The sequence below is a fragment of the Bos indicus x Bos taurus genome, chromosome 10 (genome assembly GCF_003369695.1).
Source record: "Bos indicus x Bos taurus breed Angus x Brahman F1 hybrid chromosome 10, Bos_hybrid_MaternalHap_v2.0, whole genome shotgun sequence".
Lineage (NCBI taxonomy): Eukaryota > Metazoa > Chordata > Mammalia > Artiodactyla > Bovidae > Bos > Bos indicus x Bos taurus.
Window position 1 is genome coordinate 100,305,177 of NC_040085.1, and position 24,842 is coordinate 100,330,018.

The following is a 24,842-nucleotide window of genomic DNA, read 5'->3' on the forward strand; positions in this document are numbered from 1 at the left end:
ACTTTTTCATGACAAAAGATCTAAGCATAATAAAGAAGCAAGTAACAAGGTGGTGAAAAGTATTTGCAACTTACATTCCAAAGGTTTAATATCCATAATATGTAAGGAGCTGCTAAAAATAAAGGAGAAAGATATCTACAATGCACAAAAAAATGGCAAGAAATGTGAAGAGGCCATAGAAAGGATTCTATGGAACCAAGTATTTTTTACTTGTAAATATTAAAGAATTATGCACTTTTCTGCTTTTCCTGTGCAAATTTTATCTAGGATAATCAAACAGTTAATGAGGAGAAATTCTTTTTATACAAACATGGTAGCTAAAAAATGAATCATAAATGAAAGAGTTAGAATACAACTACTTGAAACTCAATAACATAACAGATTTAGGTCACATATTCTCGACAGGGGTAATATTGCCCCTCAAAAGCTAAAAATTAGTTCTTAGGGGTGAAAATCTTAAATATTACAGTAGTTTGTGGCTCTCTTAAGTGCCACAGTACAAATACATATATGTATATATACATACACACATTCATATTAATACATTCATACATACAATTTTTTGTGGTGCTAAAATTTCACAGGGAAGGAGTGCAATTAGGGGGAGCAATGTCTTAGTCTCATTAGGAGAGCAACAATTTTTAAAAAGTTTGAGAAGTACTGATCTAGATAACAACCATCAATGGCTGCAAATATGGCAAAAAGGAGACTACATATTACCATCAAACAAGGATACACATTACTACCTAGGAAATATTCTAAGTGAAAATTCCTAACTGACTGCATCTCATCAAACTCTAGATCTAACTATCAGTTTACAGAATACAGGGAAGAGGGAATGCATTAAAATATACTATAGGTATTCAAATCCAGAATGTGGAGAACTCTAAAGGGCAAATATTAAGTTTCTTCAACAAATAAACTGTAAAGAGAAAAATCAGAAAGCGAAGAAGGGAAGCTATAGAATAAAAGAGATTCAAAGGACATATTAACAATTGCAATAAATGGACCTTATTATAAGTCTAATTCTAAGAAGCAAAAGGAATACAGTGATAACAGTGTTGTGGTGGTGTTTAGAGTTATCTTTTAGAGATACAAATGGAAATATTAATACAGATGAAATGGGGACAAAAGACAGTATCAAAGTGGGAAAAGTATCTCAACTGATATCACTGATCAGTGCTTCTCAAACTTTAGTGTCTAGAAAATCCTAAATTGGTGGATTCCTTATACAAGGTCCTGTATAAGGCGTGATAAATTTGCATTGCTTACTAGTTCCCTTGTAATGTTGATGAGGCTGGTCTAGGAATCACACTTTAAAAACCAGTCATAGACAAAAGGCTAATTGCTGCTTGCATATATAGACAGGTATAGGATCCTATATTAACATAATTAGAAAAAGACCAATGAACTAAGAGAAAATATGCAAAGAGCTTGAACAAACAAGTCAAAGAAAAGGAAATATAAATGTCCTCTAAACATATGAAAACATACGTTTTTTGATTTGTATGTTGATCATACATTTGATCATACAATTGATCAACATATTGATCCCTCAATATGAGAGAAAAGCATATTTTAAAATATAACAAGGTATCATTTTTCACAGTTTGGGGTGATTAGTGCTGGCAAGAGTGTGGGAGAAAAGGCTCTGTCACACATTGCTGACAGGTGTGTAAATTGTTATTGCCTCTGTGTAAGGCACTATCTATTAAAATTTAAAATGCATGTATCTTTTGAACACTAATAAGAATTTATCACAGAAATATTCTTATTTACACATGGACTAAACAGCAAAGGTACAATGATATTCACTGCAAGCACTGCATTTAGAAGTACAAAACTGGAAGAACCTAAACTTTCACCAAATGATAGTTTAACTGAATAAACTATAGTACATAGGGGACTATTACACAGCTGTTAAAAGAGGAGGTAGTTCTGTATATTTTTATATGAAACAAACTCCAACTTAGGCTTTTAAGAGAAAAACCCAAATCTTATAAATAGTTGTTAATGCTATACACTGTTGGCATCTGTTATGTTCATTTGTTATATCAAAGCTGATAAAATTTAAAACTAAGGTGTTTTTTTTTAAGTTTTTCTTCCGTTGCTCTAAGGACAAATTCCAGCCTATGCAATTACTCTGTGATTTGCTTACCTGACTGAACGGTCATCGCTTCCAGTCACGGCCAAAGGTTTAGTAGGATGGACAGCAAGTGCCCACAGCTCGCCTTCACAATGCCCTTGCATAATTAGGAAAGGCTTGTTTCTTTCATGAACCACAATTTCAAAAATTTCGCCATCCTGTGTTCCAACTAGAATGTGGTCTCCTCGCCAACACACACTCCTCACAGACAAACCTAGTCAAAATGGAATTGTACTTAAGATCAGTACTGTAATAACAGAATGCTAATCTGCCTAAACCCCTATTAATTTTTGTATCTTTTATGCCTGAGGTGTAAGATAGAAGGAACACATTTTCTTCATTTATCCATGCTGTTTTCTATGTGAAATATTTCTTTTTATATACCCAGTTTCTACCCATCCTTCAAGACATACACTCCTCTTCCTCATTAGTCAACATCAGTCGTAGTCTGATCATTTCCTCAGTCAACGTCTTGTAACACAGTGCATGTCATCCAGAGTAATTATTCAGGGGCTACCCTCATGTGCTTAGTCACTCAGTTGTGTTTGACTCTGCAGCCCAATGGGCTGTAGTGCGTCAGGCTCCTTTGTCCATGGGGATTCTCCAGGTAAGAATAATGCAGAAGGTTGTCATGCCCTCCTCCAGAGGATCTTCCCAACCCAGGTCTCCTACATTGCAGGTGGATTCTTTACCATTTGAGCCACTAGGGAAGCCCATAACTACCACCATGCTGCTGCTACTGCTGCTAAGTCACTTCAGTCGTGTCTGACTCTGTGCAACCCCATAGACGGCAACCCACCAGGCTCCCCTGTCCCTGGGATTCTCCAGGCAAGAACATTGGAGTGGGGTGCCATTGCCTTCTCAAACTACCACCATAGAACTGTTTTATTTTTCTCTTAGAATAATCTGATTTTTATGTGTCTATATTTCACCTCTTCAATGCGCTCATAAAATCATTAAGAAGAAAGATTTCTACTTTTTCTGTATACAATCCCTTTTGCAACCTCAGGAAAGCTGGTGTCTCCCTCAGTTTCCTCATTTATATAGTATGGTCAGCAATGAGGTACTGTGTAACTTACAGTGTTATGAGAATCAAATAAGAAGTGTCAAATTATTTTATAAACTTTACAGTACAAAAATGCTCAGCAAAACTCTTGAAAACAGTATAACAGCTAACATTTACTGGATGATCATTATGTACCAGGCACTCTCCTAAAATTTTTACATATATTAGCCCATTTAATCCTCTGAGATATTTCTTTTTCTCATTTTACAGATGATGGTATGCAGCCCAAGGTCACATGTCTAGTAAGTGACTACAATATGGCATAAACATAGGCCTGTGTAACTCCCAATCCTACTCCTACAATACAACACTAGTGGGTAATACGTTTACTTTTGTAGTGAAAGACTGTTTTATTACATCAAATTTTTAAAAATCCTCCAAAGAAAAAATTATATCTTGGTTGCTGACAAATTTGGATGGAGGAAAAACTCACATATACTTAAACAATCTTAAATTAAGTTAAAATAAGTTAAGATTGCACTTAAACTATCTTAAACAAAAGTTCCTCTAACTCTCAACACATTATTTTCAACAGTTTATTTGCTAAAGTTACATTTAGCATTCAAATAGTAAAATGTTTCCAAAATTTAAGGTTACCAAAGTAAGTACTTATCACATCTCTCTGTGGGTCCCATTATAGCTGGCATTAGACAAGAAAAGGAACTTTGTCATAACAGTAAACCTACACAGTCTTCAGGCAAAATTCCTCATCAGCAGAAGGATTTTAATTAAATGTATCCAGTATGCAGGAGTGAACGTAAGCCTCATTTACATTTATAAACACACTTTGAATCTGCGGAGAGAAGGAGGCCGCCCTTGACACACTGACTCTGCCTGGTGACGAGGCACCTGCTGTGTCATTACCTTTGTACCCCTGGTCTGTTTCCCTGAGGTCAATCACAGTAATTGGTTTAAAAGTTAAATCCCAAAGACGAATGCAGCCATCTCTGCCGCCAGTAGCAAAGCCTTCTTCACAAGCATTCATGCTAAAAATTCCTGCCTAGAAGAGGGAAAAAAATAATTTAACAATATATGCTTTTTAAGAAAATACACTACATGTGAGACTAGAACTCCACATAAAGATTTTTTGATATGGCAAAAGAACAGTGAAATGATCAGAAAATACAGATGATGATCCAGAAATAAATCTATGTATATATAGGAACTCATATATGACCAAAATGGTAATTAATGATATAAGAGAAAATGAAGTTAAAACTATAACATATACAAAAATGAATCAGACAAAAGCAAAACATACAGACAAAATTCTAACTATAAAAAAAAAAAAACAAATATGTTAGAAAAGAGTCAGAAGAACACTTATGTAACTTTCGGCTGTGAAAGAACTTTATATAGTACGGAAGTTATCCACAAGCCATAAAGGAAGATTTTTAAATTTTTCATATGAGAAAAGATATAAGTAAAAACAAACAGACTGAGGAAATATTTGCAATGTGTTCAGTTCAGTTCAGTCGCTCAGTCGTGTCCGATTCTTTGCGACCCCATGAATTGCAGCACACCAGGCCTTCAGTCCATCACCAACTCCCAGAGTTCACTCAGACTCACATCCATCGAGTCAGTGATGCCATCTAGCCATCTCATCCTCTGTCGTCCCCTTCTCCTCCTGCCCCCAATCCCTCCCAGCATCAGAGTCTTTTCCAATGAGTCAACTCTTCACATGAGGTGGCCAAAGTATTGGAGTTTCAGCTTTAACATCATTCCTTCCAAAGAAATCCCAAAGCTGATCTCCTTTAGAATGGACTGGTTGGATCTCCTTGCAGTCCAAGGGACTCTCAAGAGTCTTCTCCAACACCACACTTCAAAAGCATCAATTCTTCGGCGCTCAGTTTTCTTCACAGTCCAACTCTCACATCCATACATGACCACAGAAAAACCATAGCCTTGACTAGACGGACCTTTGTTGGCAAAGTAACGTCTCTGCTTTACAACATGCTATCTAGGTTGGTCATAACTTTCCTTCCAAGGAGTAAGCGTCTTTTAATTTCATGGCTGCAATCACCATCTGCAGTGATTTTGGAGCCCCCAAAAACAAAGTCTGACACTGTTTCCACTGTATCCCCATCTACTTCCCATGAAGTGATGGGACCGGATGCCATGATCTTCGTTTTCTGAATGTTGAGCTTTAAGCCAACTTTTTCACTCTCCACTTTCACTTTCAACAAGAGGCTTTTGAGTTCCTCTTCACTTTCTGCCATAAGGGTGGTGTCATCTGCATATCTGAGGTTATTGATATTTCTTCTGGCAATCTTGATTCCAGCCTGTGCTTCTTCCAGTCCAGCGTTTCTTATGATGTACTCTGCATAGAAGTTAAATAAGCAGGGTGACAATATACAGCCTTGACGTACTCCTTTTCCTATCTGGAACCAGTCTCTTGTCCCATGTCCAGTTCTAACTGTTGCTTCCTGACCTGCATATAGGTTTCTCAAAAGGCAGATCAGGTGGTCTGGTATTCCCATCTCTTTCAGAATTTTCCACAGTTTATTGTGATCCACATATTCAAAGGCTTTGGTATAGTCAATAAAGCAGAAATAGATGTTTTTCTGGAACTCTCTTGCTTTTTCCATGATCCAGCAGATGTTGGCAATTTGATCTCTGGTTCCTCTGCCTTTTCTAAAACCAGCTTGAACATCAGGAAGTTCACAGTTCACATACTGCTGAAGCCTGGCTTGGAGAATTTTGAGCATTACTTTACTAGCGTGTGAGATGAGTGCAATTGTGCGGTAGTTTGAGCATTCTTTGGCATTGCCTTTCTTTGGGATTGGAATGAAAACTGACCTTTTCCAGTCCTGTGGCCACTGCTGAGTTTTTCAAATTTGCTGGCATATTGAGTGCATCATCTTTCAGGATTTGAAATAGCTCAACTGGAATTCCATCACCTCTACTAGCTTTGTTCGTAGTGATGCTTTCTAAGGCCCACTTGACTTCACATTCCAGGATGTCTGGCTCTAGGTGAGTGATCACACCATTGTGATTATCTTCGTCGTGAAGATCTTTTTTGTACAGTTCTTCTGTGTATTCTTGCCACCTCTTCTTAATATCTTCTGCTTCGTTAGGTCCATACCATTTCTGTCCTTTATCGAGCCCATCTTTGCATGAAATGTTCCCTTGGTATCTCTAATTTTCTTGAAGAGATCTCTAGTCTTTCCCATTCTGTTGTTTTCCTCTATTTCTTCGCATTGATTGCCGAGGAAGGCTTTCTTATCTCTTCTTGCTATTCTTTGGAACTCTGCATTCAGATGCTTGTATCTTCCTTTTCTCCTTTGCTTTTTGCTTCTCTTCTTTTCACAGCTATTTGTAAGGCCTCCTCAGACAGCCATTTTGCTTTTTTGCATTTCTTTTCCATGGGGATGGTCTTGATCCCTGTCTCCGGTACAATGTCACGAACCTCAGTCCATAGTTCATCAGGCACTCTATCTATCAGATCTAGGCCCTTAAATCTATTTCTCACTTCCACTGTATAATCACAAGGGATTTGATTTAGGTCATATGTGAATGGTATAGTGGTTTTCCCTACTTTATTCAATTTAAGTCTGAATTTGGCTATAAGGAGTTCATGATCTGAGCCACAGTCAGCTCCTGGTCTTGTTTTTGTTGACTGTATAGAGCTTCTCCATCTTTGGCTGCAAAGAATATAATCAATCTGATTTTGGTGTTGACCATCTGGTGATGTCCATGTGTAGAGTCTTCTCTTGTGTTGTTGGAAGAGGGTGTTTGCTGTGACCAGTACATTTTCTTGGCAAAACTCTATTAGTCTTTGCCTTGCTTCATTCTGTATTCCAAGGCCAAATATGCCTGTTACTCCAGGTGTTTCTTGACTTCCTACTTTTGCATTCCAGTCCCCTATAATGAAAAGGACATCTTTTTTGGGTGTTAGTTCTAAAAGGTCTTGAGGTCTTCATAGAACCATTCAACTTCAGCTTCTTCAGCGTTACTGGCTGGAGCATAGACTTGGATTACTGTGATATTGAATAGTTTGCCTTGGAAACGAACAGAGATCATTCTGTCGTTTTTGAGATTGCATCCAAGTACTGCATTTCGGACTCTTTTGTTGACCATAATGGCTATTCCATTTCTTCTTGCAATGTGTATGACTGTCAAAATGTGTATGTATATGTCAATGTGTATGACTAACACACAAATAAAATAAAATCCAACAACAACAATAACAAAAAAAAGAGCAAAGGATAAGTAAAGTCGATTAATAGAAAAGGAAATTCAAGTACAGTTGACCCTTGAACAATGCAGGAGTTTTGTGGAGTCAAAAATTCTACTGGAGTCAAAAATTCTAGTATAACTTAGAAGTGAACCTCCACATCCAAGATTTCTCCATATCTGAAGTTCCACAGTAGCAGTGAATTTAACCAACCACAAACTGTGTAGTACTACAAAGCTATGGTTTTTCCAGTAGTCATGCGTGGATGTGAGAGTTGGACCATAAAGAAAGCTGAGAGCCAAAGAATTGATGCTTTCGAACTGTAGTGCTGGAGAAGACTCTTCACAGTCCTTTGGACTACAAGGAGATCAAACCAGTCAACCCTAAAGGAAATCAATCCTGAATATTCACTGGAAGGACTGATGCTAAAGCTGAAACTCTAACACTTTGGTCACCTATGCAAAGAGCCGACTCACTGGAAAAGGCCCTGATGCTGGGAGAGACTGAAGGCAGGAGAAGAGGGTGACAGAGGATGTGATAGTTGGATGGCATCATCAACTCAATAGATATGGGTTTGAGCAAACTCTGGGAGATAACACACAACTGAGCATAAGCGTGCATGCACGCGCACACACACATGCAGTATTTACTACTGAAAATAATCCCCATACAAGTGGACCCTTGAGGTTCAAACCTATGTTGTTTAAGGGTCAACTGTAGTCAGTAAATATAAGAAATTTCACAAATAGATGGGAAAGAAAATTAAAACAAATAGTTAATATTTTTTACCCAGAAGATAAGCAAAAATTTACAATAGTGATCACATCCTGGGCTAATGACTATGAGGAACAAACTGGTATTTTTATACTGATGGTACAAAATGTGAAATGCCACAACTTTAGCTAGAATCTGCTATTTCTGGTCTTCAGACATTTTGCTGAAAGCAACACCTGCTCTAAGCAGTTCTTAAATATAAGTAACACGAAATGTATTATATATTTAATAGTGATTCATATTAATATGTGTGTGTGTGCTCAGTCAGACATGACTGACTGACTCTTTGCAACCCTATATGGACTGTAGTCCACCAGACTCTTCTGTCCATGGGATTTCCCAGGCAAGAATACTGGAGCAGCTTGCCATTTCTTTCTCCAGGGGATCTTCCTGACCCTGCGACTGAACCCACGTCTCTAGTACATCCTGCACTGGCAGGTGGATTCTTTACCACTATGCCACCTGGGAAGCTCTCATGTTTATATGTTTAATAGCTTTTCTACTTGAGATGTTCCTGATAACAATATGGTGGCTCTATGTTCTCTAGTTCCCTTCACTATGTGAGGGACCCAACTGCTAAAAGGACCAAGTCAAAAAACACTAAAAGGTTTTCTTTTAAAAAAATTTGATCTTGTATTAGAGTATAGCTGATTAACAATGCTGTAATAGTTTCAGGTGAAGAGCAAAGGGACACGCATCCATTCTCCCCCAGACTCCCCTCCCATCCAGGTTGCCAAAGAGCATTAAGCAGAGTTCCATGTGCCATACAGTAGGTCCTGTTGGTTACCCATTTTAAACACATCAGTGTGTACATGTCCTTCCCAAACTCCCTATCTCCTCTCTCATTCTTCCCGCCGTGACTTCACTCTCTATGTCTGTGAGATTCTTTCTGAAAAAACACTGAAAGGTTTTAACAACAGATCTTTTTTCCTGGTTTGGTAACTTATTATATGAAAATCTCATGAAGTACAAAAATTTGTCACTCACTCAATCAATGATATTAAAATTAAAAAGTTAATATTATTCTAGTACTATCCCCAAATTTCCCACTGGTAAATTAGCCACAAAAGCACTAGTTTTATTCTAATGTGGTTAATCTAGAATTCTTCTAGGTTAAATTTAACAAGCTTTTTCCAATAATGAAAAAGACACCATACTAAAACAATGGTTTGAACAAAATACTAATTATACTAGTTTAATTGCATAATGTTTGTTCATTGAAATCTTGAAAACAAATAGACAAATTAATTCAATTGTAATAGCAGTTTTCAAGTAACTGAATTGATTAGAATGTCTGCTATATTATGGAACTTTTCATTCTAAGACAAGGAAGTAAGTAATTAATACCTAAAAGTACTCAAAATACTTAAATATACTTACAGTATGAGCTCCTTGTATTGTTCGTATAAGATTGATTCCTTTCCAAACATATATATCCCCATTGAGTGCGCCAGAATATGTTAGTTCATCCCTTGCACAGGCCAGGCACAAGATGGTCTGAAGGTCACCAGTCTTCCCAAAGACCCCTCGTTTTGGGGTCAGAGCATTTCCACATAAACTCCAGAACTAAAAAGTACACAGTATAATCAAATGACCATAGAAGGCTCCTAATATAAATACCTCCAGTACTCTGTGCTATATTAGAGCAGGAGACGAGAAGCTACCCGTGAAGCCCCCTTATGATTCCACAGCACTCAACGTCCACCTCCTCATCCTAGTGCTGCCATTAGCCTCAATGTCACAGCAGACAGACACTGGCTTCAATCCTCACTGTAAGAACAAAGGGGGCTGAACTGGAATATTTTTAAAAATATGCTATTTCCCTTAGTTTTCTGGGAGAAAAAAACTACATAAACTTAGATTAAAAAGTTGGGAATAGGTTAGCAATGAAAGCGAAGCTAATATTCATTTCCTCAGTCACCTTGGTATTTCAAATGCTCAAGAGCCACATTTGTCCAGTGGTCACTCTATAGCAGAGCACCGAGGTGGATTCTAGAACAACAGTTCTTAACTCCTGCTGAGCATCAGAATCATTTGAATATCTGGGCTTCACTCTCCAGAGATTCTCTCTCAGTACATCTCAGTGGGGATTTGGGTATACTATGCTTTAATTTCCCCCAGGTGATTTTAATATGCAGCCGAAGTTGATAATCACTGATTTAGAAGAAAATAACAGACTGAAACTGGGACTTACTGAAAGGAAAAGAACAAGCTATATTTATGCACAGAAATCATGAAGCTTTTAAATTTAAATATCATTAAGTTTCATTGATGAGAGCATTCATTAGCTATTTGAATGGGTAAGTCACAATTTTTTGTCCTTTGAGGCTTCTGATTTTAAACATATGCGTGTGTGTGTGTGTGTGTGTGTGTGTGTGTGTGTGTGTGTATAAATTGCAGTGTGATGTGTGCTTAGTAGCAGAGAATAAGTAATCATGACTATTATAAGTAAGACTCTTCTAGTACCTTGATATGTTTTACACCACAGCTGACAAGTTTATTTGGCTGGTACAAATCCCAAGAAATATCAAATATCTGTAAAAAATATATATATCAGATTCATTGTTAAGACACTTATTTTGAGAACCATTTAAGAATCCTGTCCAAAAGCCCAAGTAGCCCAAAAGTCTACATATCAGAAAATTATATTCCTCAATAAATAAAAATTAGAATTTTACATTTCTATCAGAAATAAAAAAAATCCTATCAGAAATAAAGTAGCAAAACGAAACAAAACCATTTCTTAGTTTCTATGAACCATATGAAACAACTACTAGAGTGAAAATTAACACCTCTATTTTTAATTTAAAAAAAATTTTTGGTCTATAAATAACAAGAATGATTCAACAGAACTAGGGCATGAGGCAGGTACCTGCATAAATTCTACAGAGGAAAGATAATGAACAGAACATACACTTAACACTTTTGCAGCTAGAAATAAAAATGAGAACATTTTTGCAGCTTTCTATAACATAGAACTACTTACATAAAGGATCCAAATATTTATTTCACAGTAAAAATTCTGTTTCCAGTTTTCTACATTGTTTAAATTTTTGTTATTGTATAAATTTTGGAAATCCCCAGACTTAATTTCTAAGACTCCATAAGTTATAAACAAATAAATCTTTGTTACAAAATCAAACAAGAAAAAACCCAGATGAAATAAAATATGCATTAGAAATATGAACTTTAACAATAAATAACACTTAATATTTGAAAAAAAATTTTATAGCAGAAAAAACAATTCTGCTCTATGGTAGTCTTCACCATGTTTCTTTGACAACTGCCTGCATAATCACCTAACATGCTTACTACCTCTAAAAATTTACAAAGCGATAGTTTTTAGTGACAATGAAGAAAGAACACATCTTAAAAATAAACATTTAGCAACTCACCATAATATAGATTAAATGAAAAACATACTGATGAACCTTTAAAAGTACTTTTAATCAGTCTATTTACTAAGTCCAAAGTACTAATGTGTGAAATGCTTTGATCTAAGTAAGTCAGAATACATAACTGTATAATAAAATGCACCTAACACTTTATTATCTAAATTGTTTGTGTATAACAGACCCCTCTGAGAATATGCCAAAACCAAGTTTATCTTCCAAAATACAAATGCATACAAAAATTTTTATACAACTTTTACCAATTCATAGACTATCCCCAAATAGAATCAATGACTATAGCTCCTATGCTAGTTCAGGTTAGGACTTTACTATACACCAAAAAAATTAGGACATTTTTAAGAGTTTATGACAAAATTTTTGATGTATTTTTATAAAAGTAGTATAATATTTAATTAAAAAGCTGACTACAATATATTCATTATGTTAATCTCATACAACATGGAATAAGGAATACATTTTTAACATGTTTCCAAAGTGAAAAATGTTAGGTCTCTAACATAATTTCAAATTTACACACACAATATTATTTACCCTAACTATAATACTTTTATAACAAATCAATGATAAACGAAACTAAATAATAAATAGAGCCTAGGCATGAGCCATTCAATTTTTTAATTTAGGTCTGGACAACTTAAAACTCATCATTTTTGCCAAAGCAAACACTGGATTAAAGGTTTTGCGCTAAAACTACATATCAAGTTATGTTTTTGAGTATTACAACACATTTATGCCTTCTAAAATCTTATAAGCACTTTCAATTACACTTTAAATTTTTAATTACATACAAACAACTGACAGTAACAATAACAAAACACAGAAACATAAAATCCCCTGACTCTCTTCTGGCTTCTTCCCACCCAATACCCTTTAGAAACTCCAAGGCAGAATACTTACTCTATCTGTGTGACCTGGAGCCATAGATAACATTTTCCCTCTTTTCCAGTCCCAAACGCAAACTGCATTCTTTGAATCAAGTCCAACTGAAACCAAGCGCTGAGTTATGGTCAAGAAGTCCAAGGGCAAGGGAAATAAAAAAGCAAACGAATACAAAATGAACCAAATTATAAATGGCAAACAAACACTACTCATGGCTATTACAAACATAAAAACACACACATATTTTATAGACCTCATAGAAAGGCCGGATGCATTTCATCTTATTAATATTTTCATATATGTGTAGCTTTTCCCATTAAGAAACAGAAGAAAGACCTCCATTTCTGACGGTAATGGTGGTGGTTTAGTCGCTAAGTCATGTCCGACTATTGCAACCCCATGGACTGTAGCCTGCCAGCAGGATTGACAAAACACCCTATTATACATCTCTTGCTAAAAACTAAAAATGCTAGATAAAATGTAAAAACATCTTTTTTAAATGCACTTTTGAGTTGTCAAGGAATTTAGAGAGAACCAAAATCACCAAAGTGATTTTCTATGGGAATCCTAGAAGTAGGAGAGCTCCTATACCCACTCAATTCTAAAGTTATCAGCTAACTCTGGGAAGCCTGATTTTTGTTCTGCAGACTGAAGATGAATAGAAGATAAACCTTAGGGCCTGCCCAAGGTAGGGAATTGAATTGCAGGCCTTTGGCTAAAGCAGTGAACTCCTCAGAGTAAGGGAGAACAAGAAACCATCCCTTTTCAAAGAGCGGGGCAGCAATGCACAATGGAGGAGAAAACCCCCTTGAAAGTGTGCAGCCACGGTGACCTTCACATAGTCGTAGGGTCTACAGCCACGCTAATCGTGAGTCCTTCAAATGAAAACTTTCATTCAGAGTAGTCCTAAAGACCGCAGAGTTTTTAAGCATTTTCAACAATGGGGCACAGGCAAATACAAATTCTATGTGGAGGACTGATCCTGTAATCCATCCCTCAAAGAATACCTACAATTAGTAATTCAATAAAAATAAAACAAACAACGTCATACCGAACAACCAGAGGAAATAAGGGACCATGAGTGAGAATCAGCAAGCTACTAAAAACAGCAAAATCAACCTTGAAAAGCATCAGACATTGGAGTTCTTAATTATGTTTATTTTTCATTTCTAGAAATTCTGTTTCCTTCCTTACATTTGCTGGGATGCTTTTTGTAATCTCCCATTCTTTCCCCATATGAAGATATTTTGAAGTCTTAAATTTTATTTCTCTACTCATGTGCACAGAGTAGGTATTTGGGAACTAGAGAGTATCTCTACTCATGTGAGCAGAGAAATAAAATTTAAGGCTTCAAAATATCTTAATATGGTGAAAGAATGGAAGATTACAAAAAGCATCGCAGCAAATTTAAGGAAACAAACAGAATTTCTAGAAATGAAAAATAAATAAAATTAAAAATTCAGTGGAAGTTACATAGGCGATGAGAAGGAGATGAAGAGATAAAGAGTTGAAAAGGGGATGGTAAGATGGGAAGTATAACAGAGGTTAAGAAACATGAGAGATGACATTTCAGTCATGAAAGAGTATCAGGGTCTGAACTTGCCCCCTGCCATAAATGACTAGAAAACCATACAAAATATATAAAACAAGTGCTTTTGGACATTTTTAATAGGAAGTGAAGCAGTATAAACCCTGAATGAGGGGGAAGCAAACAAGGTATATTCTGCAGTTGCCCTAGCCTTCATCTAGGAGGCAATTTACAGACTTCAGCACAGAAAGGTGGAATCCAAATACAGCCCAGAAGATTTGCTGATTTGAGAATATGGAGCCTGGAGTTCAGAGAGGCCAAGACTGCTACAGTTTGCGGGCAGAGAAAGAACTCTAGAAAACCTGTTTACAGGTGCCCGGAGAACACCAATCTTTGTGTGCATAGGGTGAAATTCATGAGGCCATGCAAAGAACACTTCTGAAAAAAGAACAATTACTGGGGAGCTAAAGCTAAACAATTACCAGAGATCACAAAGGGTCAGGATTTTTCAGACTTCCAACAGCAAGAATGGAGATATATCTTCGAATTCAGTGTGTATTCAGCAGAGATTCCAGGAGCATCACATCAGAGTACTGAAGTTTAACTAGTAGTCCTAGAGAAAAGCTGCTCTAGCCTTGACCAAAAAAGCTCAAAAGCAAGCTTTTCTAAAGAACCAGACTGATTCACAAGGAACTTAACCACCTATAAGAACAATGTCCAAAATGCTTTAAAGAGATACGACAAAGTCCAGCATTGAGCATATAATACACACAATGTCCAGCATCCAATTAAAAAATTACTGGACATGTTAAAAAAGAGGAAAATGGGACCAATAACCAGGAGAAAAATCAGTTATTACAAACAGACCCAGGTATCACACATATGATTAAAATTAGGAGACATTGGTAGTTAAGATGGAAATGTTCAAGATGCTCAAGAATTATTTTAAAACAAGCATATAAAGAATAAAAAGCGAAATGGAAGATATAAAAGAAAAAAAATGTTGAACTTGTAAATATAAATGTTAAATTATCAGAAATGAAAATTCACTCCAAAGGATTACCAGCATCTTATACAATGAAGAAAAGATAAATGAACTTGAAGACATAGCAACAGAAACTATCAAAAATAAAGCACAGAAAGACAAAGGAAAAAAATTAACAGAGCCTCATCATCTTTAGAAAATTTCAAGTGGTATAATATACAGGTAATTATGACAACAAAAGAAGAAAAAAAGATGAAAGAAAACAAAAACAAAAATGAAGAAATAATGGCCAAAACATCCTGCTGCTGCTAAGTCGCTTCAGTCGTGTCCAACTCTGTGCGACCCCATAGACGGCAGCCCACCAGGCTCCCCCGTCCCTGGGATTCTCCAGGCAAGAACACTGGAGTGGGTTGCCATTGCCTTCTCCGCAAAACATCCTACATTTGATTAAAAAAAATACAAATCCACAAATCTGAGATACTCAAGATTCAAGCAGAATAATCTCACGCACAGAAAAAACACATTAACACACACAGTCATCAAACTGTTGAACCAGTGGCCAAAAAAGACAGACAATTTTGGTGTGTAGAAACAAAGATTTAAAAATTACCCTAGGCTTCTCATCTGATGTTATGCACATCAAATCACAATTAATAGCCTCGCTAAAGTGCTGAAGGGGAAAAAACATCAACACAGACTTATATACCTACCAAAAATATTCAAAACTTGGGTCAAAATAAAGTATTTTTTGACTTTATTTTGAAAAAATCCATCATCAACAAAGTTGCACTATAAGATATGATAATGGAAGTTTCTTCAGGCAGAAAGAAAATGATACCAAAGAGAGACTTAATTTACATATATGAATGAAGAGTACCCAAATGGTAAATAAAAAAGACTTTTCTTATTTTTAATTTTCTTTGAAAACTGTTTAAGGCAAACATAATAACAGTTATTATAGAGTTTACAGAGCATGTAAAATGAATGAAAATGAAAGCTATAAAATAAATGACAACAATAGCACAACAAACAGAAGGAAAAAAAGAAACAGCAGAATACATACTTTTAAAGTGCACAGGAAACCACATGAAAGTAACAAAATTTTGAATTACAAAATAAGCCTAAATAAATTTAAAAAAATTAAAATACACAGTATGTTCTCTGACATAATTCAAAGACAAAATTCAATCAGAATGACAGAAAGTTACACAGAAAATACTCCAAATATCTGGTAACCATCAATACAATTCTAAGTAACTGAAGGGTTAAAGGAAAAAAATCACAGGGACAAAGCCACAACACATACTTTGAAAAACACTGGTTTAAAAGCAGGGGTAGGAATATTACAATCCTCAGACCTGCACCCTGTTTTAATAAACAAAGTTTTACTGGAACACAGCCACACCTATTCCTTTATAAGCTGTCTATGACGGCTTTCATTCTAACGCGGAGCTGGAGTAGCTGTGAGAGAGACCGTAGGCTCACAAGCTTAAAATATTTACTGACTTGTTCTAGACAGCTTTGCCGGTCCCAGGTTTAGAGCACAGAGTCTGCCCAGGTTTAAACGCCAGTTCCACCTCTGTCCCTGACTGGATTCCCAATAGCAAGTAATCTGAGCAATTACTTAGCCTCTCTGTACCTTAGGTTCCTCTTAAGTGAGGAGAATAGAATAAAACCTTAGGGTTAATATGAGAATTAACACATATAGATGAGTTAGAAGAGTGCTTGGCATATGCTTAATGTTATATAAATGTTTGCTATCATCATCATTATTTTTACCATAACCATAATTAACTTTAAGAACCCATGCCTTCTACCCATCTGAATGAGACATGCCATTGAGTACCTAGTTAGAAAGTTTCTGCAAAGCAGGATTATTATTTAAGTCCCTAAATGGAGAGAATGAATGTCTTTCATAAAAAGATAACAGAGTACAGTTTGTATCTGGCTCTCCATCAAGTCACAGTAGCAGAAATTTCAAGTGACTAGAAGAGACAACTTGCTCCTCTTAAGAGTCCTTAGTATTTGGGAACTAGAGAGTACCTGCATATGTTGAGCTAAAACAAAAATATCTACCTCTTGCTATGGCACACTGTGCAAAGATTAAAATTTTACAAGACAAGTATAAAGCGAGGAACAGTCAGCAGGGCAGTGGGCATCTGATCAGTGCCTCTTCTCTCTGGCCAAGCTGATCACACACAGTGAACCACAACTGTTAACTTTAAAATTCCAGGCTTCCCAAGTGGCTCAGTGGTAAAGAATCCACCTGCCAACTCAGGAGATGCCAGAGATTTGGGTTCGATCTCTGGGTTGGGACAATGCCCTGGAGAAGGAAGGACGTGGCAGCCCACCCCACTACTCTTGCCTGGAAAATCCCATGGACAGAGGAGCCTGGCGGGCTACAGTCCATGGGGTCGAAAAGAGTCAGACACGACTGGTGACTGAGCACGCACGTACCTCTCAGCAGGGCCCCAGAGCATCTAGCTCTGTCCAGGCAGTGACAAAGTAGACCTGGGAGCACTTCCTCTGTGGCCCTGATAAACACTGCATGGCCCAAATCAACCTCCCTAACCACAGATGGCACCCCACTCCAGTACTCTTGCCTGGAAAATGCCATGGATGGAGAAGCCTGGTGGGCCGCAGTTCATGGGGTTGCAAAGAATTGGACATGACTGAGTGACTTCACTTTCACTTTTCACTCTCATACATTGGAGAAGGAAATGGCAACCCACACCAGTGTTCTTGCCTGGAGAATCCCAGGGACAGAGGAGCCTGGTGGGCTGCCGTCTGTGGGGTCGCACAGAGTCAGACATGACTGAAGCGACTTAGCAGCAGCAGCAACAGCAACCACAGATTAAGCAACAGCAGAGAGGAAAAGGCAGAAACAACCAAGCAAATACTGCCGTCTTAGATTTCTATAATTTTGTACCTTATCATCCTTTCTCACAGGTGTGGATAAAGTTTTCCAGTGAAAGTAATGCTTCAACCATATTTTAGGAGACAGTTGGGCACAAAAGTAAAACAAAACGTATTTCAGACCAAAGTATACCAAGATGAGATAGATAATGGTGCTTTCAGGAAAGAGCTAGTACTTTGACGTGGCTGAGGGGAAGAGCTGCCTGCTGCGAAGTAGCAGGAGACAAGACTAGAGAGGTAGCCAGAACAGGAGAAAGAATAAGTTTTGTTTCTTTATGAGTTAGAATAAAGAGAATTCAGTTTTAAACATGTAATAAATGGTATATCTATATGACATTCAAGGAGGCTATATGGAGTTGGAGAAGGAAATGGCAACCCACTCCAGTACTCTTGCCTGGAAAATCCCAAAGACAGAGGTGCCTGGCAGGCTACAGTCCATAGGGTCACAAGAATCGGACATGACTTAAGTGACTAAATCACTGCATCATATGGAGTTGTGGAGAGAAGCTGGGGCCACTGTTAATTGATACAGGAGTTAAAGTCATAGATGTCGTAATCCCGAAAGAGAATAACTAAAGTGAGGGGATGAAGGGAAAGAAAGCTATATGAGCAGGAACACTGATATTTAAGAAGCAGACAGAAGGAACAGCTCCTTTCAAGATAACTAAGAACAAGGGTGAGCATCGACATTTTAGGAATCAGTGAACTAAATGAACTGGAATGGGCAAATTTAATTCAGATGACCATTATACCTACTTGAAGAAAGAATACCACTCCAGTATTCTTGCCTGGAGAATCCCATGGACAGGGGAGCCAGGCGGGCAGCCATCCATGGGATCACCAAGAGTCAGACACAACTGAAGTGATTTAGCATTATATCTACTACTGCAGACAAGAATCCCTTAGAAGAAATGGAGTAGCCCTCATAGTCAACAAAGAGTCCAAAATGCAGTACTTGGGTGCAATCAAAAAAATGACAAGGCCAACCATTCAATATCACAGTAATCCAAGTCTATGCCTCAACCACTAACACTGAAGAAACTGAAGTTAAACGGTTCTATGAAGACCTACCTACGAGACCTTCCAGAACTAACACCAAAAAAAAGATGTTCTTTTCATCATAGGGGACTAGAATGCAAAAGTAGGAAGTCAAGAGATACCTGGAGTAACAGGCAAGGTTGGCCTTGGAGTACAATATGAAGCAGGGCAAAGGCTAACAGAGTTTTGCCAAGAGAATGCACTGGTGTGCAAACACCCTTTTCCAACAACACAAGAGATGACTCTAAACATGGACATCACCAGATGGTCAACATCAAAATCATACTGATTATATTCTTTGCAGTCGAAGATGGAGAAGCTCTATATAGTCAGCAAAACAAGACCAGGAGCTGACTGTGGCTCAGATCATAAATTCCTTATTGCGAAATTCAGACTAAATTGAAGAAAGCAGGGAAAACCACTAGGCCATTCATAAATCAAATCCCTTATGATTATACAGTGGAAGTGACAAATAGATTCAAGGAATCAGATCTGATAAGAGTACCTGAAGAACTATGGACAGAGGTTCATAACACTGTATAGGAGGTGGTGATCAAAACCATCCCCAAGAAAAAGCAATGCAAAAAAGGCAAAATGGCTGTCTGAGGAGGTCTTACATATAGCTGAGAAAGGAAGAGAAGTGAAAGGCAAAGGAGAAAAGGAAAGATATACTGCCTGAATGCAGAGTTCCAAAGAATAGCAAGGAGAGATAGAAAGCCTTCCAAAGTGATCAAGGGAAGAAATAGAGGAAAACAATAGAATGGGAAAGACTAGAGATCTCTACAAGAAAATTAGAGATACCAAGGGAACATTTCATGCAAAGATGGGCACAGTAAAGGACAGAAATGGTGTGGACCTAACAGAAGTAGAAGATATTAAGAGGTTACACAAGAATACACAGAAGAACTATACAAAAAAGATCTTCATGACTCAGATAATCATGATGGTGTGATCACTCACCTAGAGCCAGACATCCTGGAATGTGAAGTCAAGTGGGCCTTAGGAAGCATCACTATGCACAAAGCTAGTGGAGGTGATGGAATTCCAGATGAGCTATTTCAAATCCTAAAAGACGATGCTGTGAAAGTGCTGCACTCAATATGCTAGCAAATTTGGAAAACTCAGCTGTGGTCACAGGACAGGAAAAGGTCAGTTTTCATTCCAATTCCAAAGGCAGTGCCAAAGAATATTCAAACTACCACACAATTGCAATCATTTCACATGCTAGCAAAGTAATGCTCAAAATTCTCCAAGTTAGGCTTCAACAGTATGTGAACTGAGAGCTTCCAGATGTTCAAGCTGGATTTAGAAAAGGCAGAGGAATCAAATTGCCAACATCTGCTGGATCACAGAAAAAGCAAGAGAATTCCAGAAAAACATCTACTTCTGCTTTACTGACTACACTAAAGCCTTTGACTGTGTGGATCACAACAAGCTGGAAAATTCTTAGAGATGGGAATACCAGACCACCGTACCCACCTCCTGAGAAATCTGTATGCAGGTCAAGAAGTGGACAGGGAACAATGCACTGGTCCCAAATTGGGAAAGGAGTACATCAAGGCTGTATATTGTCACCCTGCTTATTTAACTCCTATGCAGAGTACATCATGCGAAATGCCAGGCTGGATGAGGAACAAGCTGGAATCAAGATTGCCGGGAGAAATACCAATAACCTCAGATATGCAGATGACATGACCCTTATGGCAGAAAGCGAAGAGGAACTAAATAGCCTCTTGATGAAAGTGAAAGAGGAGAGTGAAAAATTTGGCTTAAAACTCAACATTCAAAAAGCTAAGATCATAGCATCTGGTCCCATCACTTCATGGCAAATAGACAGGGAAACAACGGAAACAGTGACAGACTTTATTTTTTGGGGCTCCAAAATCACTGCAGATGGTGACTGCAGCCATGAAATTCAAAGACACTTGCAACGTGGAAGAACAGCCATGACAAATCTAGACAGCATGTTAAAAAGCAGAGACATTACTTTGCCAACAAAGATATGTCTAGTCAAAGCTATGGTTTTTCCATTAGTCATTTATGGATGTGAGAGTTGGCTGAGTGCCGAAGAATTGATGCTTTGAACTGTGATGTTGGAGAAGACTTTGAGAGTCCCTTGGACTGCAAGGAGGTCAAACCAGTCAATCCTAAAGGAAATCAGTCCTGAATATTCATTGGAAGGACTGATGCTGAAGCTGAAGCTCCAATACTTTGGCCATGTGATGTGAAGAGCTGACTCACTGGTAAAGACCCTGATGCTGGGAAAGATTGAAGGCAAACGGAGAAGGGGATGACAGAGGATGAGATGGTTGGATGGCATCACCAACTCAATAGATACAAGTCTGAGCAAGTTCCGGTAGATGGTGATGGACAGGGAGGCCTGGCGTGCTGCAGTCCATGGGTTCTCAGAGAGTCGGACACGACTGAGCAACAGAACAACAAAGAAGTAACAGGGAGGAAAAAACAGATAAAGAAGCCTCTATCCAGCTTCCCAAATTCCTTCCTGATCCTATTTCCAAAGAAAGTCTTGGTTGTGTCTTTAGTTAACCCAGAAGTAAAGCTTTGAAGTTGCTGGCTTCACTTACCCTCGGGTGCTCTTCAACAGTGAACCCTGCAGCACTGCGCGTCTGCAGCTGGCTGAGTCCACAGAGGCAGAGGCACCGTGTACACAGAGGGCCAACCACAAGTTTTATGTATGTTAAGCCCTGCATCGTTCAGTGGTCGGCTGTATTCATTAAAAAGTTCTAGCACACTAAATACTCAGATGAGAAAAACATCGCAATAGGCACAACTAGATGCATTCCACAAGCTTCTGCAAGTGTGAAACACACTCACACAGTAGGTAATTAAACTTAAAAGAGTCTAGTATTGGGTGGGGGGTCCTTGTGATTTCAATATTGAGTGAGGACTAGTTGTTACAGATGTCACAAAGTAAAAATCACAAATTGTGCAAAATATGTAGGACTCAACAGAGTAAACATTGGTCAAATCATATAGAAAGCCGCAAGAAATCAGGATCTGGCAAGCAACAGAAGAGATGAAAACTCAAAAACAATACAATAGGCACTTCAGATATGGCTAGATGTTAAGAGACTACTAAAAGGTCCTAGGAATAAAATCATTGAATTCCTTTAATATTTTTGCAAAAAGACTCTCTTCATAGTCATGTGTCAAAAATCAAAGGTAAAAGGCAAAGTAAAACATTTTACTTTATATCAGCATAAAACTGACAAAGTCAGGTTAAAAATTAACATTTTATTCTTAGTTCATACTATAAATTGGCAGAGTTTTAACTATAACTTAGATTTTGTTAATTATGTGAATGGCTTTTATAGATTATGGTTTCCTCATATCTCCTCTCTCTCATTTACTATGAAATTTTAATCTCTGTTTGATGTGAATTTATATAGCCTTCTCATGCCCTGATTATTCCCAATAAGACAGACTTCCAGTATTAGCATGGATAGTCAATCCATTTAGGAAAAAACAGCTAGGAAAAAAAGAAAATTCAGCATACTACTAACAGGAAGACTCATTCACTGGATAAATCTTAATTGGTCACTTACAGTTTCAAATCTAGTAAAAAATTCAAAAATTAGTATTTCCTAATTGGTATTTCACAAACAGTTACAGATATTAGTGGATAATATGTTCTCAAATTTCTTAACTAAAGCATCTTCTGATTAGCATAATTTCAGAAATACTCTTAATTTTCAATTGATCACAGTTCCTTACGAGTTTCTACTGTACTTAAAATGAATGAATTCCTCCTGAAATATAAATAATCACCTCCTTGGTTCCATGTTTGGGAGGCAGTAGGGTACTGGGGTTAAAAACATGAGCTTTGGAGTATGACTGACCTGGGTTCCCGCTCTGGCTCCATTTACTAGCTGTGTAACCTGGGGCAAGTTATTTAACCTCTCTAAGTCTCAGTTTCTTTATCTGTAAAATAGAGATAATAATAATATCTATTTCATAGGATTGTTGTGAGGATTAAATGAGATAATGTAAGCTTAGCACAATGCCTGGCAATTAGTATGTGCTCAATAACTTTTAGCTATGATTTTATAAGCTTACATTTTTAAGTAACATGTTCTTATGAAGATCTGTGATAATCAAATGCATGTACCCAAGATGTTTCTTATAAATTACTTAAAACAAGCAAAATTAAATAAAGCTTTCAGTTAGTAAAAGCTCCTGGCATCATTTCTCATTTCATATAAGAGAAATTCCTCAGCACCGCAATACATTTAGAAAGGGTAATTTTAAAATTAAGAAAAAAAAATCTATATTTGAAGTATACAAGTATAGTTAAACCATCTTAGATATCATAATACTTCTGGAAAATGATTTAAAAAACAACTTTTGTTGGTTTGTTTCATAAGACAATCTCTTGCAAAGTAAGGAGAGAATATTATTTTCTTCCTTTCAAGAAGGAAAATGAAATTCTGATATGAGGACATTAAGGGAACTGACAATAATAGCAAAATAGGACATGAATTAAGGTTCTGGAATTGCCAGTCACTGCTACCCAGTGATTCTAAACCTAGAAGCACATTTTTCTGCAAATGAGAAGTTCAAGTTACATCTTCATAGATTTTATAGATCTCTTACCAGACTCTTATCAGAAAGTCATATTAATCTATGCTACTCAAAGAAGCTATTCCTCAGAGTTATATATTAAAATACCTACTGGCTACCAAGTGACTCAAGCAAAATGTAATGTGTTTCTGTGAAATACAGATGTAAAAAATTAATTTTAAGAATTAAAAAGCAGACAACTAAAATTCTTCTAAAAGTTAAAATGATTTTTAAAGTTTAATTTCACTGTAAAACTTTTAAAGATTATAAATTAACTAAATCTGCAAAAACTAACTTCTTACCACTTCTTAACTAAGTGTTAGGTATAACAAGTTCCATGAAAGTACCACAAAACAGCTGTTGGCTTAGTGTTTTAAAAATCACTGACTAGAAGTAAACAGTAATTTTGGAACTGATTAGTAAGTAGAATGATGATTACATCTTTTGCTATGAACCTTGACTTTATATAAAATAGCTCATATAAGAACTACCTCATTGTTTTCAACTAAAAATATAATTTTAATAGAAATATATAAATAACTAAAAATTAAAATGGTTATAGCTCTTAGAGAAACATAAATTTTTCTAAGATACCTTCTTATCTTTTAATACCTGGAAAAGAGTCATATGTAAAATTTTCTAGAACAACCAGGTAATGTTCCCCTGACTCAGAATCACTTAGGCCTTTATAGTACAAATTAATTCAGCTGAAAAGTTCTTCATACAGTGAAATAAAAACTCATTATTCTTATTTTTCTTATATATATCTACCACCCACCCCATCTACCCACATCCACCTTGAACAAATGCTTTTTGTCAATTGCTTTCCAATTTAATACCTACAGGTTTACAATAATTTATAATACACATTTTAAAAACACAGCTTAGAAAAAGAGAAAAAATTTTAACATACCTGCCCATCTAAGTCGAATGCTAAGCAAGCTATACCATGTGTATGAACGTCCTTCAGAACTGACACGGTCTGCACAGTGTATGAATCCCAGACACAGATATAAGGCTCTTTCCCAACTTGTCCTGTTGCTACCAGTGCTCGTTCAGGGTGCAATGCAAGGCTGCAAAATCAATCATAAATAAACAGATTTAAAACTGCTTATGGAGCTGTTATATCAATGTAAAAATTAAGACTTTCATTATTTATCTACTTAAAATAATTTGGATTTAAAATAACTTCCATAAAAACCCATGCTAAGAGTTACTTCAATGGTACATGTGATAAGCAGTTACGACAGGCTTTATAATCCTGTTATATGACGCAGTGTGTGTAAACTTATCAAAAAAAAAAAAAAAAAGAATTCTCACAAGTACTCGACTGAACCAC

The 24,842-nt window shown here is 36.9% G+C and overlaps 1 protein-coding gene across 10 annotated transcripts in view; it reads right to left on the reverse strand.

The window, feature by feature from the left end:
* The window catches only part of EML5 (EMAP like 5), a 160,065-nt gene that overhangs the window by 111,362 nt on the left and 23,861 nt on the right, over positions 1-24,842 (reverse strand). For 9 of the 10 annotated variants that reach the window (XM_027552677.1, XM_027552675.1, XM_027552680.1 and 6 more), the window contains exons 2-7: positions 24,417-24,576; positions 12,474-12,572; positions 10,630-10,698; positions 9,544-9,729; positions 4,077-4,212; positions 2,159-2,360 (exon numbers count right to left, since the gene is read on the reverse strand). In XM_027552677.1, coding sequence (XP_027408478.1) covers positions 2,159-2,360; positions 4,077-4,212; positions 9,544-9,729; positions 10,630-10,698; positions 12,474-12,572; positions 24,417-24,576 — 852 coding nt within the window. The remainder of the gene's footprint in view (positions 1-2,158; positions 2,361-4,076; positions 4,213-9,543; positions 9,730-10,629; positions 10,699-12,473; positions 12,573-24,416; positions 24,577-24,842) is intronic. The other variant, XM_027552678.1, reaches the window with a different exon arrangement.